Genomic DNA, 14,898 nt, shown 5'->3' on the forward strand with positions numbered 1-14,898 from the left:
GCCCTCTCCACCTGCAAGCAAGCCGTGTTCCTATTGGACAGCGCGGGGCCGCCCCCCTCGGGCTTTAAAGGCCCAGGCCCGCGCTCCGCGGGGGCGGGGAAACGTGCTGAGGGACAGGGGTTCGAGTCCCGCTCTCGGCAGGTGAAGGATGCTGGTACCTCCCTCCCCGCGTACCCTCCGTCCCCTCGCCCGCCAGGCTCAGCGGGGGCCCTGGCTCCCAGAGATAACAGTGACAGGCCAGCGGTGTTCCCTGGCAGCTGCCGGCCCGCTGCCTGCCACAAAGCTGTGGCGAAGCTGCCACGTTACCCAGCCCCGCGGCTAACACAGCACCAGAAAAAACAACCCGGTGCGGGATTCAGCCGGGGAGCCGTCAGCCGGTACGGGAATGGGTGGAAATGAGGGTGAAACCTTGGAAGGCAGGAATATGCGATGACGACCTCGAGGGAAGGAAGCCCAGGGGAAGCCTAGTTTATCCTTCAGGCTTGCATGTGCCAAAACCCTAAAGAACTGCATGGAAAGGAGCGATATTCCCAAATGGCAGCTTCCCGCAGCCGGTGGGACGGTTGTTACACACTCTCACTTAACCAGTCTCCTTGTTTTTTTCTTCCCTGAAAGCCTCGATCACTCTCGGTCTTTGCAGTTTTCCCCGGTGACACCGCACAGGCCAGCAGCCGGGCTTGGGAGGGTGAACGCAGCCCGAGCCGTGCCGGGGCAGTTCGGTGCATCCCACCGGCTGGGTGCGGGCAGGGGAACGCGGGGCAGGCAGCGACCAGGGGGCAGGCGGGGAACACGGCGCAGGCAGCCGGCCGGGTCCCGCAGGGCTGGCGGTGCTTGGCACGGTGCCCCCCCGCCGCAGGCTGCAGCTCTGCCCCGGCACAGGCTGGCAGCTCTTGTCCTCCCCCCCCGCAGCCCACATCCCCGCGGGACCCCGCAGCCTCCGGACGGCTCCGAGCGTGTGCCGGTAGCAAGGAACCGGAGCAGCCTTGAGCCCGCCTTGCGAGCATGCGGTGCCTTTCCCGAGTCCCCCCCGGGATTCTCCCCTCCCAACAAGCGCTGCCGTGATTTGGCAGCCGCCGGATCTCTGAACCTGCCCCTCAGCCCTGCATTGGCTGAAGACGGCCGGGGTCGGCCCGACGGGGAGAGCGGCCTCCGCCTGCGGCAGCCGGGAGCCGCAGTCGGCCGGTCGCTGCCTTCGCCCGCAGGGATGAAGCTCTTCTGGCTGGGCGTGGATGTCTCCCGGGTGCTGCACTTGGCTGCCGTTTTCTGCCTGACCTGCGTGCTGCTGAAGGCCATCCAGCTGTACCACCGGCGGCGGGAGCTGCTCCGGGCACTGGCCGATTTCCCCGGCCACCCGACCCACTGGCTCTTCGGCCACGTCCATGAGGTAGAGCGGGAGGGAGCCGGGGGGAGCAGGAGGGAGCCGTGGGAAGCAGTTTTCCCCAGGCGGCAGAGGGAGTGATGCTGGTGGGACCCGTAGCCATGGTCCAGGGGAACCGCCGCTCCCAGCCCCAGGGCGAAGGGGAGAGTGGGCATCCCTTAGCCCTACAAACTGCTCTCTCTGCCTGTGATGCCTAGAGAGCAGCATACGCAGGCTGCTGCAGAATGCACAGTGGTAGCTGACTTGCAAGTAAAGAAAGCAATAACGCGGCGTGGCATGGGCAAGGTCGTCCCGGAGTGTCAGTGCTGGAGACAGCAGAGCCGTGCGGCTCTGTCCCGGGACAGGCTCTGCTGTCACCTCTCTGCCCCTGTGACAGTCAGAGCACGGCCCCTGCAGCTGTCCCTGCAACGCTGTGCATTCGCACACCACTCCCCGCCATCCCCATATCCAGAGGCACCTTCTCTCACTTGCCAGCTTGCGTCTGCTTCACATCCAGGTGAGCCAGTCAGGGCATTGATTATTTTGAGTCACGTTTCAGCCATAAAACACCTCCCAGGTGTAGAATCTGGCACAGGGACCATGCATCTTTTCAATATTGCATTAAACCCACGACTAACTAAACCTGTGTACACAAGCAAGTCTTGTCCTGGGCTCTCGTGGCGTGGATGACTATTCCCCAAGATACATGCTTGCCTGCACAGATCAGCGTGGCTTCCTTGGCAAACAGATTTCCACAACTCATCGGCAGCTATGTGAGGAGTAACAGAGCTGCCTGATGCAAAAGGCTTTTCTATATATGCTAAAGCTGCTTAAAATCGCCCTGACCTATCCTGGGCTCAGCTGATGCCCTGCCCTAGCAGAATCTGTGGCACATTAAATAACTGGCACCCTGAAAAGTAGCTGAAAAATCTGGAGGGGACCTCCTAGGGCTTGTCTCTGTGCTGTGGCAGCCCCAGTTTTGCTGCACTGGACCGGACAGTCAGTCTTCTGGCAATGTAAGCAAGAAGATGGGCCAGTTCAGGGCTTTGTTGCACTGCCAGTTAGACTTTAAAACTTCAGTTAAATAAAGTATGTTTGTCACTTGTGACTGTCTTGGAATGGGCTTTAAACCATTTGTGCCAATCACTCGCTCCTGTCATGGTTACATTGTTCACAGCTCGACTTTAACCTTGGACAATATTTTTCTAAGAATTCTTGTTTTGCAAATTCAATCTTTTGCTGATTAAATGCTGCTAAATTCTCCAGAGCCCAAGAGTTCATTAAGCCAGTGAGGAAACTGGTTCTTAGGGACATGGTTTGGTGCCAGAGTCAGGTTAATGATTGGACTCAATGATCTTGAGAGTCTCTTTCAACCAGAATGATTCTGTGATTCTATAATGCTCTGGGCACGTGCTGAATGCAAAGTGTACATGCACCTCGGAGGAGGATCTGAGAGCTGTATTCAGAGGGAGCACTGACACTTCCTCTTCCGTGGATTAAAGTAATTAATCGCCAGTTTCAAGTAAGGCCAGTTTAGTGTCTCAAATGTATTTGTCACACTCTGGGTGAGTCTCTGTTTTAAAGCATTCTTAGGTATTACTCCCTGCTTATCCAAGTCACTCAGTAGAAGTTACATGAAAATGTCAGGAGAGATCATGTAGAGCTGTTCAGTCTCACTGCAGCAAGACAATTTAGTTAAAACCAGCCCCAAGCTGGCCAAACTGACTTCCCAAGGCCAGGGTTGCTGGGCAGCAAAGGGGAGCAGGACCTGCCCTCCGGGCGCAGGGGGGCTCTGGGTCCCTCGACAGCCCTTTGCCTGCAGCTGCCCTGGCTGGGCGGCTGGTGGAGGGAACCCTGCCTGGTTCTGACAGAGCACAGAGCAGCTTCATGCTCAGATTTCAGCTCCTGTGTTTCCTCTTTCATTTGCTAGTGGCATGTAGTCATTAAAAGCGCCTCTAAGTGCCTCTTCCCAGATGCTTTTAATGTTGGATCTGTTTCAAAACTTGCATTTCCGTGTGAGATCAGGCTTTTACCTTTCTTCCTTAGACCCGAGCAGGGGTTATACTTTTCTTTGCAAGCCCCTAAGGGAGGAAGAAGTAGAAACGATGGTCTTTCACCCGCAGCCTGTTAGCTGGAGCCCTGGTTAAGAAGCAGCTTTCCATTCATGTTCCTCTGCAGCCTGCAGGACTTTACACCCTCTGCCCCGGGAGGGCATGGCACAGCAGGTGGAGGTTACTCAACCTGGGGGTAACCTTTCCTCTCAAATAAACCCATCTCACCCCTGGCAGCACAGGGTTGGTCCTAGGTAGCACAAACCAAGGCCAACACTCCAAGAAGAAGACTTCTAGCACTAGGACTTCTGCCAGCGAGGCTTACTCAGCATCTCCCAATTACTTCCATTTATGTTTTCTGTGTTTTCGTGATAGGAGGAAGCACAAGCAGACAGATCAAAGGGACTTACCTGTGTTCAAGTGTCCCTCAGCTAAAGGCACTCTGCCAAGCCTCCGTTCTGCTGGCCTTGCCAAAGGGGTGTGCACTGGGGAGGGCTGCATCCTTTTAACCCCAAACTTGATCCCTGCAACCAGAGAAATTGGTGGTTCTCTTTAATAAGTCCAAAGCCTTGAACTTGAGCAAGAGAAATTGAATTATAACTTTCTATCGTAAATGATAACTGCATGCAGTTTGTCATTCTGCTAAATGTGGGAGGTGCACGGGATGTGCTGCAGGGACCCCCAGCTCGCGGGTAAGGAGATTCAGCCTCGGTGCACGGAGTGTGGCCATGTCCCCACACAGCCTGTGCAGTCCCCTGGCAGACACCCCGCGGCTCCTGAGCATCCTCTCTGGGATAAGCCTGACTGAGCAAATATTCCCTTGACTCCATCAGAAGGGTGACTTTGTGGCTGATTTCTACCCTGGTATGCAGATGTAATTGAACTTGAAGCTTCAAGTCAAAGCAACAGCAGCTATTTTAGCCCCAGCTCACCAAAATCCTTCCCCCTGCATATTGTGGCTGAGTAGTTTCTGTTCCAAGAAAAGGGAATTCTTACATGGTTTTATCTCCATGACCTTTTTTTCTCTGCCTGTGAGTTTGGATCTTTCCACTAATCTTTCCACTTGTTCTTTGGCTGCTGCCTGTTTAACGTACATCAACGCTGGCTATAAAAGCAATAAAATGGTGATCATTTTTGAAGAATGAGCCTGTCAGCATCGCTGACATGAATGCTAGTGCTCATGTTACTCCTCAGTGTGCAGCTTCCAGGGACCAGAGGTGAACCTTTCTGGGAGCACCGACTCACTATCACCTATTAAATTAAATTCCTGGAAGTCAACAAAATCTTAATCTGATGTTATTATCTCCTCCGTACACTCTGTCAGTAACTTTGGACTAATTCTGTTGAATTTTACCTGGACACTGGCCTTCTCCACCTAAACGTCTGGGGGAAGCCGTGGCCTGGGTTTCCTGATCAGGAGGTTTCGTTGTACGGGGGCAGACACAGCAGTGATGCCATTGGCTGCTGTAAAAATGCTGCTGTGTTTTGTCACGACTGCAGAGTGCTAATTGCTCAGCCATGTCCAAGTGAAGAACGTATCTGCATGTCACGAAATGCAGATGCTGTTGGGGGTAAATCTGAGTCTTCTTTGGGGTAGCCACCAAAAAAGAGCAGATAACGTACATGCACTGATAGGCACCACCACTGTCCCTAAGGATGTTCTCCGTGGTTAGGGTCAATTGACAGGGAAGAATGATTTTATATGTTTTTAAAGTAACAAACATCTCCACTTCTCATGCTCTGCAAACCCAGAGGGACAACACCTTGTTTGCTATTACCTTGTTTTGTGATGCAGAAAGACCTTGAGCTTTTTAAGACAGTGGTTTGGGAGATTATTTTTTCTCCAGATCTAAGTATTCTTTCTCTTTTTACCTCTCCACAACTAGTTTTTCAAGGAGGAAGAGATGCTGGACAAGGTGGAGGCCTGGGCACTAAAGTACCTACACGCTTACCCTATGTGGTTCGGGAGTTTCTTGGCATTCCTGGTTGTCACCCATCCCGACTATGCCAAGGCTGTGTTGGCCAGAGGAGGTGAGATGATGCCTTCAGCTGTGGCGTAACAATCACAGCCTACAGATTTCCCCTGCCAGCCTAAAAATTCACAGCAAGGCAGGGTTTCGCAGAGAGGTTGTCTTGCAGAGATCTTAAAAGGCATGGAGAGATATTGTGCCCTCAGTGCTTCAGGCACAGAGCTGCAGGGGTGACAGGGGCCCCTCCAAATCATTTGCTGGCAAATGAAACTTCCTCAAGCGCTGCTTGAAAAGTATCTTCTCAGTACCTGACCCCAACAAGGAGAAGACAACTGGAAGCTTTTTTCTCAGCTCAGACCCCTGACTCCTACTGTAGAGTTGTATTTTTAGTGAATCCAGAGAGAAAGGTGCTAAACAGTGCTGTCTGGGAAGGTTAATCATTTATCACACAGCACAGACTTTGAACTACCAATATGTTTGTTTATTCCGGTCTGGACATCTGGTTTTATACATGTTTCTCATAGCTGGGCCAAACAGTGTTGTTTTATTGTGAAATACTGATGAGTTCTGCAGGGATGCCACCAGTTCTGCTTCATGCCCAACCAAAAGTGAGAGCCCAAAGGGAGCTTTCAGGTGCAAACCTGCGGGTTGATGCTGCTGAAACATTTACCATTTTATATTCTCTTTCTTGATGATTTTTTTTTACAGACCCCAAGGATAACCTCGGCTATAAATACCTTGTCCCATGGATCGGTATGTATTACCAGGGCTTTGCCTACTGGGGGTGATTCTGAAGTTAGTCAACAATATGCTATAAATAAATGGCATTATGCTTGTTCCTTGATGCAGGTGTAGCTAAAAGCTTCCTGAAATTATTATGCTTATTGAAAAAGCTACTAAATAATGCTGTGTTTTATTATTTGAGGAAAGAAAGTTCAGACATAATTGTACGTACAAATGAGAGCTACTTACATGTCCATAGATAGCAAAGGGTGGTGATGGGAGACACTCAGATTCAGCAAAGAATGGGTGAAAAAATGCATCTGCTGATCTGAACTTCCCAGCTCCAACAGTGCTAGTGTTTCCTTTTGGAGGCAGTGCCGTGTAGTTTCAGTGAGCAGGGCTCTGCTCAGCCCCAGGAACCCTGAAGCTGATGGCAACATTTGGAAATACTCTTTTGTAGCAGCTCAGACAACAGATTTATTCATTTAATCATTCTCCTTGCTGGCGGAGTCTGTGTCCGCAGGCAGATGAAAGCAGCCTGCCTGTGCCTAGCAAAATGTGCCTTGCCTGTGTTTCCCCAGGGAACGGGTTGCTGATCTTACATGGGCCAAAATGGCACCAACATCGAAAACTCCTGACTCCGGGGTTTCATTATGATGTCTTGAAACCGTACGTGGCCCTGATGGCAGAGTCTACTAACGTGATGCTGGTAGGACTCGTATCTGATGCTCCTCTCTCTGCCCTGTTTTCCTTTCCCTGACCCTGACTGGTTAGTAGGTAAACACTGGAGCAGAGTTTTCTTGCAGTGCCCTTATTCACAAGCTGGTAGTTGTAAGGACAGGCTATGTCCTGGTGGTCAGGCTTTCCGAACCACCACAAATCCCTGCCCTGGGGCTGGAAGGAAGGAGCAGGTTGAGCCTCCCTGCAGGGCCTGTCTTTCTGGCACTGCTTTGGGATATGTGGCTAAAATTTGCGGATTAATGTTACTGCCATCCCCAAAGTCTGCATAATCTCAATCCCAACTGCAACTTCTTACTTACAAAGTGTTTTTGTGAATTAAGAATTGAAGTAAATAAGGATTCACAATAAATCCTGAAAATATAAAGACTGGAGCGGAGTTATACTGCGACCTAAAGTTAAAGGGTATAATTTGCTGTTAACATCCCCCTGACTGGATTGCGATCCCTGCCTTGCCTAATACACAGTGAAACTGCACAGTTCTTCCATCCACTGGTGCTGGGCACAGTGCAAACCAGTGTGAATTACAGGTGAGGGGCACCAGGCTTTGTGCACGTGGACTGGCAAGAGTTCGGGCGCCAGATCTGCTCCTTCGCCTCTCTCCGTCTGACCTCCCCAGCAGCTCCACGTGGTCCCTGGCTGTCTTCCTTCCCACCGCCCCGGGGAGCAGCCAGGAGTCGGGGGCTTGAAAGCCTGGAAAGCTTTTGCAATGCACACAAGGACCTGGCAGTTTATAATTCCTTGCAGACAATGCAAAGTGCCTCTTGTGGGAGGCCATGCCACCAGGTGGCAATCGTTGCATGTACTTAGGACGTAAGTCTGTCCACATAAACCCTATTCCCCAGCCTGGTTTCATGCTGTGGGAGCTCAGATGTGACTGTGCTCCTCCATCTCCTCCCTTTCTCTACTTTTGAGTCCACTGGTTCCTTCCAGCCATGAAGGGACAGAAGATTCAACATTATTTCATGTCTGCCAGGCAAGAAAGATATTATTTATAGTTTCTCTTGGGATCCCGTATGGGAAGAGTTGAGCAAGAGCTCCTACATGATGTGCTGGTAAAACACAGGAGAGAGATCACAAGGTGGAAGACTGCATCTTAGACACCAAAGGCAAAGTCATACGTGCTTGTTAGAGAGAGACAGAAAACACAAACTGGATGAAGCCCAATGCCAACATACGCTGCTCTTGTGCAGGAAGTGCCCTGCACCCTAGGAAAGACTTTGGTAAAGTGCCCCCTCGCCCAGCAACATGCTCGTCCTGGGCTTCTACAGGGTGCTTTTGCCCCAGGGCAGGGTGTACCAGGGCTCACTGCTGCCAGGATTTGAGAGTAGCAGCTCCCTGGGGCAAATCTTATATTAATCATCCCTCTTTTGGCTTCCGTTCTCCGGGATTTTGATGGCAACTAGGAGATCCTCTTCTTTTTCTGTTTCTCTGGGATGTATCCCTAGCTGAGCACTCATTAATCAGAGGGTGAATGCAGATCTTGCAGGACTGCCCCTTCTCATTTCTGTCTCCTTTGCGCCTCAGGATAAATGGGAACAGCTGATCACAGATGGGAAACCAGTGGAGCTATTTGAGCACATCAGCCTGATGACTCTCGATAGCATCATGAAATGTGCCTTCAGTTGTCACAGCAACTGCCAGACCAACAGGTCAGTGCTGGCTGCCCCTAACACGGCAGAAAGTTTTCAGCTCTGAAGGAAAGCGGGTAAATTGCTTGTTGTGTTGCTCTCAAATTTACAAGCTTCCACCATTCCTTTCTCCCCAGGAAAAACACCTACATCGAGGCTGTCTACAGCCTGTGCCACCTGGTGCACCAGCGCCTCCGCATCTTCCCCTACCACAACGACATCATTTACTGGCTCAGCCCTCACGGGTGTCAGTTCAGAAAGATGTGCCAGCTCGCTCATGACCACACAGGTATTCCTTACCTTCATCCTCTCCCAGAGCTTTTGAGCAGGGTGGGTGATGGCTGAGCAGAGGGGCGGCAGCCGCAGTGCTCCTGCTGCAGGCTCGGAGCTGGGATCCAAGCAGAGCATCAGCTCACAGCAGTGGTTCGTGCTGTGCATGAAGCAAAGGGTTCTCACAGCTTCTGGGTAATTAAACTGGACTAATGGAGGAATCCTCCTCTGGGAATGCTCCAAAGACTGGTGAGACAAGGGATGGGTGCTGCAGGCAACGCTGATGCAAGGAATGATTTTCCTTTCCAGGCCTGGCACGATTTTAAGGCAGGAGGGGTGGGTGAAATAGGCTGAGAAGTCTATGGTGGAAAAAGAAGTTTGCAGAAAAGGATGGCAACATGTGCAGCATTTGGTGCTGAAAAAGCCAAACTGGCTGGGATGCAGAAGCACATGTCCACTGCATCATGAACTGGACAGTGGTCACCCCTTTGGGTGAGCTTTGTGTTGGCAGGAAAATTTTGCAGCTCAGCATCTCCTGCCCCTGATGAACCTTTAATTCTTTCTTCCCTAGACAAGGTAATCCGGGAGCGAAAGGAGTCCCTCAAAGATGAATGGGAATTTGAAAAGATCCAGAAGAAGAGATATTTGGACTTCTTGGACATTCTGCTGTGTGCCAAAGTGAGTGACAAGGAGTGACATTGGTTGCCTTTGCTGGGGAATATAACATGCAGAAGGATTTCATAGTCTTGCTAGGAAGGACAAAGGGATTTATAAGCAAAGGAAAAGAGGCCCTGAATTCAGTCTAAACAGAGACTGATTTTGTTTGTACATATCCCAGGGGCATCACCGCCCCCCTATTCAATGGCTGAAGGAATATAATGTCCCCTCTTGGGATATTATATTTTATATATATATCTGGGCCACTATAATAAATATACTATATATATGTATGTATATATATATATGGGCTACTGAAAGTGTCCCTGGGTTGTCAGGATGAGAACGGAGCTGGACTGTCTGATGAGGACCTGCGTGCTGAGGTGGACACGTTCATGTTTGAGGGCCATGACACGACAGCCAGTGGCATCTCCTGGCTCTTGTACTGCCTGGCATCACACCCCGAGCACCAGGCACGGTGCCGGGAGGAGATCCAGGAGATCCTGGGGGACCGGGAGACGCTTCAGTGGTAAGGTTGCACATTTCCTCAGCTGGTAACTATTTTCCTGTTGCTGGTATTTCTAAGTGAGCAATGTCTTCAAGGCTCAAAAGCTGGGGTGCTACAGAGCTGATTTGTAAGGTTGCTGCATGCATGGAGACTCCATGGGATGGAGCAGATACTGTGTCCTCCAGCTAAATCTGCGTCCCTGCCCTTCAGGGCTTGTGTTGCCAGAGCAGACATGAGAAAAAAAAAAATCCCAGACCAGAAGAACATGCTGGGTGCTGTGCCAAGTCCTGGACCACTGACACTGCCCTTTGCTTTCTCCTGTCTTCTTGCCACATGTTGTAGTAGCTGCTTTTCACCTTTTGCTGTCACTTTGCACTCCATCTTGTTCAGAGGTTGTTAACGTTGTTCAGAGGTGACTTGGGGTCTCCAGCTTGCAGCAGCCCATGGGTAGATGTTGTGGGTCCCTCCATACACCCCATCTGTTGCCAGGGTTCTGCCCTGATGGCCATGGGGCTCATTCTGTCTGTCCTGACAGGGAGGACCTGGGCAAGATGACCTATAGCACCATGTGCATCAAGGAGAGCCTTCGCCTTTATCCACCGGTGCCCGGCGTGTCCCGGCAGCTCAGCAAACCCATCACCTTCCCCGATGGGCGCACCTTGCCAGAAGGTCTGTAAATCCCATTCCCCTGTCCTCGCTGCTGGCCACGGAGCACAGGTGACAGCCCTGCCTCTGTGACCTGCTCCTCGCTGGCACAGATGTTCAGAGGGGACCCTGCAGATGTTGACATCCCATTGATAGACTGAGATCTGGGCTGCATGGTGACACCCCTGTGACATGGAACAGGTTGCCCAGAGAGGTGGTAGATGCCCCATCCCTGGAAACATTCAAGGCCAGGCTGGATGGGGCTCTGAGCAACCTGATCTGGTTGAAGATGTCATTGCTTATTGCGGGGGGCTGGACTAGAGGACCTTTGAAGATCCCTTCTGACTCAAACTATTTTATGATTCTTCTTGCCACTACAGCTATGGGGCAGCTTTGCATGTGCCAAAAGCCCCTTCTCCTCCTGGCCAAGCATGAGCCCAGGGTTCACCTGTTTTGGCAAACTGCAGGCACAGAGGAACAGAGGGACAGGGACCAGTCCCGTCCTGACTTGCAGCATGGGAATTGCCCTGTGTTGCTCCTTTCCTTCTCTGATTTGGCACACAGGCGGGCAGTGTCAGGGTGGAGATGACGTGCCTACAGTGCTGGTGGCTTCCTCATTTCCACCCTTTGTCTGCTTACAACAAATGGAAAATGTTTAGTTTTCTCTGAAGCCAGTGACAAAATCCTTATAGGTTTCCAGTTGACAGGTAAGACTATAATGATTTAGCCAGACTTTTGTGTGAACATACTGCAACCTTCCCTTTCGTTTCTTTGTGACTGAGCCCTTGTCTCCTCCCCAATTGCTTTACAGGCAGCATCACCACGATAAGCATTTATCTCATTCACAGAAACCCCTCAGTATGGAAAGACCCTTTGGTGAGTTTTCTTTTGCCCTTCTAATAATTTTTCCCCTTTATGCCGTGCCTCTTCCAACATCCTCTTCACTGTTAGGAGGAGAGCAAAGCCCTCCCCTTGCTCCTGAGCATCTCTGCCCATAGGAATCACTCTAAGGAGCGACCTCCTTGCATTAGTCTCAGCCAGCTGTGGCACCAGGTGGTCAGACAGCAGCGTTAGGGCTAAGTGCTGCCCAAACAGTGAGACGAAGTGCTCCAAAGACCTTCTTGTATTACCAAACAAAAAGATGATTTTGCTCAGCCTACAGGTGGAGAATCGAGTCCCAGCTCCTCGGTTTTCACCACGTCTATGTCTGGTTTGTCTTGGCAGTACCATTGCCAGGCTTAGGGGAAAGCAAGGGAGTCTGGTGTAGGAATTTCACTCCATCTCAAATCGAATCCTCTCTCCAATGGGATTGTTCAGAAATTATGAGGTGTTGCGTTTCTGGAAATATTGGTCAGTACCTTTACTCCTTAAGTAATCGCATTTTCTTGCTGCGTGTTCTTCATTTCCAGGTGTTTGACCCTTGGCGGTTTTCCCCAGAGAACACCTCTGGCAGACACTCTCATGCCTTTCTGCCTTTTTCTGCTGGAATGAGGTAAAGTGTATTGAATGCTGAAGGAGTAGTGGGGAGAGAAAACGTGCATCTGTGGGAACTGCTCAGCCCAAGAAGTGTGTGCTGCTGTTAAAATTGCTGTCTGGGCGGCTCTCGCAGAGTGCTTTCACAGACCTCCACCTGAACTCCTGGCCCTGCAACATTAAATAGCTCATGAGCACGTAAGAAATGTTTGTACCACAGAAGGGTTCTGGTACCAGCAGGCAAAATGGGAAGGAAACATCACTGGGCCCCTCTTAGGCATGGGGAACCGGGTCCCAAAGCTGCTGAGCATCCTGCTGGCATCACGTGGAGAGCCTGCAACATCCCGGGCTCACCTGCGCTCCTCCTCTGCTTGACACAGAGACCCCATCCCACCCCCCGGCCTTTGATTGCCTGTTCTTCCCTGCTTAGTCCTTCTCCCTGCCCTCAGCCTGCCAAGGCAACCACATCGCAGACTCTCATGCTTGGAGACCCAGCACCATGGCTCTGCTGGCCTCTCCTTTGGCTTCCTCATCTCCCTTCCTTCTCTGTCCTCATCAAACACGCATCCAGGAGCTCTTCTCCCCGGTGCTCCTCCGGATTTCCCCTGCTCAGCCCATTCCCCTGCTCCGGCCACCCAAAATGCTGCCTGGAGCCCCCAGAGCTGCAGAGGGGAAGGGCTGTGTGCTGTGTGAGAGGGCTGGGATCCAGCTGCAGGGGTTTGATGTGCCCAGCACTGAAAAGGGGTGGCTGAGCTGCTGTTTCACTCCAGGAACTGCATCGGGCAGCAGTTCGCCATGAACGAGATGAAGGTGGCGCTGGCCCTGACCCTGCTCCGCTTCGAGCTCTCACCTGACCCCACCAAGCCTCCCAGAAAAATACCTCAGGTCGTCCTTCGCTCCAAGAATGGGATTCACCTCTATCTGAAGAAAATCCGCTAAAGCTGGAGAATATCCTGCCTTCACCGGAGGGAGGGACTGAGCAAGGGACGGGACAATGTTTCTCGGAGGCAAAAGGTGCAGGGCAGGATTTGGGGATGAGGATTCCTGATTTCTGTGTTTCTTCCACCAGCAGAAGGCCCTTTTCAGCCTGGGCGCAGGTGGCCTGGATGGCATTGCACAGACCCATAGCCATCTGCTTCACGAGCATGGCCGTGCCTCTTTGCTGGTGTCCTCTTGCCCTGCTGTAAGGGCTGGCTTGGCCTGGGAACATCTGGAGGTCCCACCAGCTTCTTCCTTACCAAATCCTGCATTGGCACTCGTGTCCTGACCAAATCTGTGACCGTTCCCAGCCCTGCTCAGTCATCTGCACCTCAGTGCCTACCGGTCAGCCCTTCTCTCCCGCAGCAGGGACAGCCCATGGCAGACCTCTGTCTCTCTTCTCACACTCAATATGTCTCTTGTTGAAAGCACTGATTCCAGTTTGGGCTCTGAACTTCTGCCCAAACTGCAAAATAGTCTGTAATCTTTGTGTTAATAAAGCAATGATTATTCCTGTAACAACAGCTGTGTCCGTTTTTGTTGCTGATGCTTACCAGCTTCATCACAAATAGGGTGTAAAATCCTTTTAGAAGTGGGAGATGGAGAGAAAACCCGTGAGCAGCAAGAGATGTCCCCAGGGGTGTCCAGCTGGGTCCTTGCTGGGGTGTCCCCTGGCAACACAGCATCTCCTCCCATGGGCAACCCCTTGACTAGGGTCCAACATGGAATTTCCATTTAAAGCTGCAAAGGAGGAGTTATGGTAGTTAGAAAGGTGTTTTTTTCTTCTTTTTTTTTTTCCTAAGCAGATAAAATTATGAGAGTTGTACACTTGAGGTACACTCAAGGGCACCAGCAAGCTATCCTTTGCCTCTGCAAGAATCATTATTGGGGTTGAAAGTGTCAAACTGGGAAATCCCAAAAGCTGTTGTTGCACTTAGCATCACACTATCATTAGTGGCGGTTCTGGCATTGTGACAGCAGCTGGCTTCGTACAGCTTTTGTCTGTAGAGATAAGGCAGGTACAGAGCTGGGGATGAACAGAAGGAAGTTTTTGTGGGATGCACAGTTCTATACTGCCAACACCACGAGCCTAATCACTGGTGAGCTATGGGGGACTGCGGTGGGTCCATGGATTTCCTGACAGAGGGCATGGGAACAGAGGTCAGCCTTGAAGATATTAAGGCCTACTCGTGAGAAAGATGTAAAGGAGTACCCGGAGATATTAAGGTGTACCTGTGAGAGAGAAGGGATGTACCCATGAGAGAGAAGGGATGTACCCGTGAGAGAGAAGGTGAGAGAGAAGGGAGTAGAAGAGTAACATTGATGATAGCAAAATTAGCCAATGAGATGTTACTGCTGTAACTTGTAACCAATAGTGAAGAGACACATTAATTGGTAAAACTGTACGAAAATGCACTTGTGGCAATAAATGGCATCTACTACTTTCATCCTGGAAGAACTTGGTCCATGTCGTTTGTCCGTCTCAACCACGACATATGGTGACCCCGACATGATCCTGCATGAAGAAGGATCTCGCATGAAGAAGAGACAGCAGTGAAGCTGTGACAGCCGATGACGAGCTGGGGAGACGGAGCCTGGTACAGCTGATAGAGCAGCAGGGGGGAGCTGCCAAAGATCCGGATCCTTGACAAGACACCACGCCAAGAATAGGTGAGCTACCGGGAACATGAGGGGAACTTATCTAAAGAAGAGGGTATTATATTATCTACATGGAAATTGCTTCTGAAGAAACAGGGTATTAGCCTTCTGGAATTGACTTTACGAAGGACATTACAATGAGGCAAAGCACTACCCAAAGATCCAAAGAAACAACTGAACTGTTAACGACATGGCACTTGTTGCTAGAGACTTCGAGAGGATTAGAAGAGCAATGGGA

The 14,898-nt window shown here is 51.1% G+C and overlaps 1 protein-coding gene across 3 annotated transcripts; it reads left to right on the top strand.

Annotated features, from left to right (window-relative positions):
- Nucleotides 1-1,148: 1,148 nt before the first annotated feature.
- Nucleotides 1,149-13,511, top strand: LOC136001502 (cytochrome P450 4B1). Of its 3 annotated transcripts, XM_065655879.1 has the most exons (12): nt 1,149-1,384; nt 5,295-5,439; nt 6,087-6,131; nt 6,683-6,810; nt 8,367-8,491; nt 8,608-8,759; nt 9,312-9,418; nt 9,736-9,926; nt 10,441-10,574; nt 11,362-11,426; nt 11,960-12,042; nt 12,794-13,511. In XM_065655879.1, exons 1-12 carry the CDS (start codon nt 1,205-1,207, stop codon nt 12,960-12,962), a joined length of 1,524 nt encoding a protein of 507 aa, XP_065511951.1. In that variant the 5' UTR covers nt 1,149-1,204; the 3' UTR covers nt 12,963-13,511. The 3 variants fall into 3 exon arrangements, with proteins under 3 accessions (XP_065511951.1, XP_065511952.1, XP_065511954.1); XM_065655880.1 differs by lacking the exons at nt 5,295-5,439; nt 6,683-6,810; XM_065655882.1 differs by lacking the exons at nt 11,362-11,426; nt 11,960-12,042; nt 12,794-13,511 and adding an exon at nt 10,664-10,867.
- Nucleotides 13,512-14,898: the final 1,387 nt, after the last annotated feature.

This window comes from Caloenas nicobarica, chromosome Z (assembly GCF_036013445.1).
Source record: "Caloenas nicobarica isolate bCalNic1 chromosome Z, bCalNic1.hap1, whole genome shotgun sequence".
NCBI classification, from domain to species: Eukaryota; Metazoa; Chordata; class Aves; order Columbiformes; family Columbidae; genus Caloenas; species Caloenas nicobarica.

Coding starts and splice junctions, on each gene's coding strand:
- LOC136001502 (XM_065655879.1), top strand. CDS start 1,205: ATGAAGCTCTTCTGGCTGGGCGTGGATGTCTCCCGGGTGCTGCACTTG. Junction 5,440..6,086: donor GGCTGTGTTGGCCAGAGGAG/GTGAGATGATGC, acceptor TTTTTTTTACAG/ACCCCAAGGATAACCTCGGC. Junction 6,811..8,366: donor AGTCTACTAACGTGATGCTG/GTAGGACTCGTA, acceptor TTTGCGCCTCAG/GATAAATGGGAACAGCTGAT.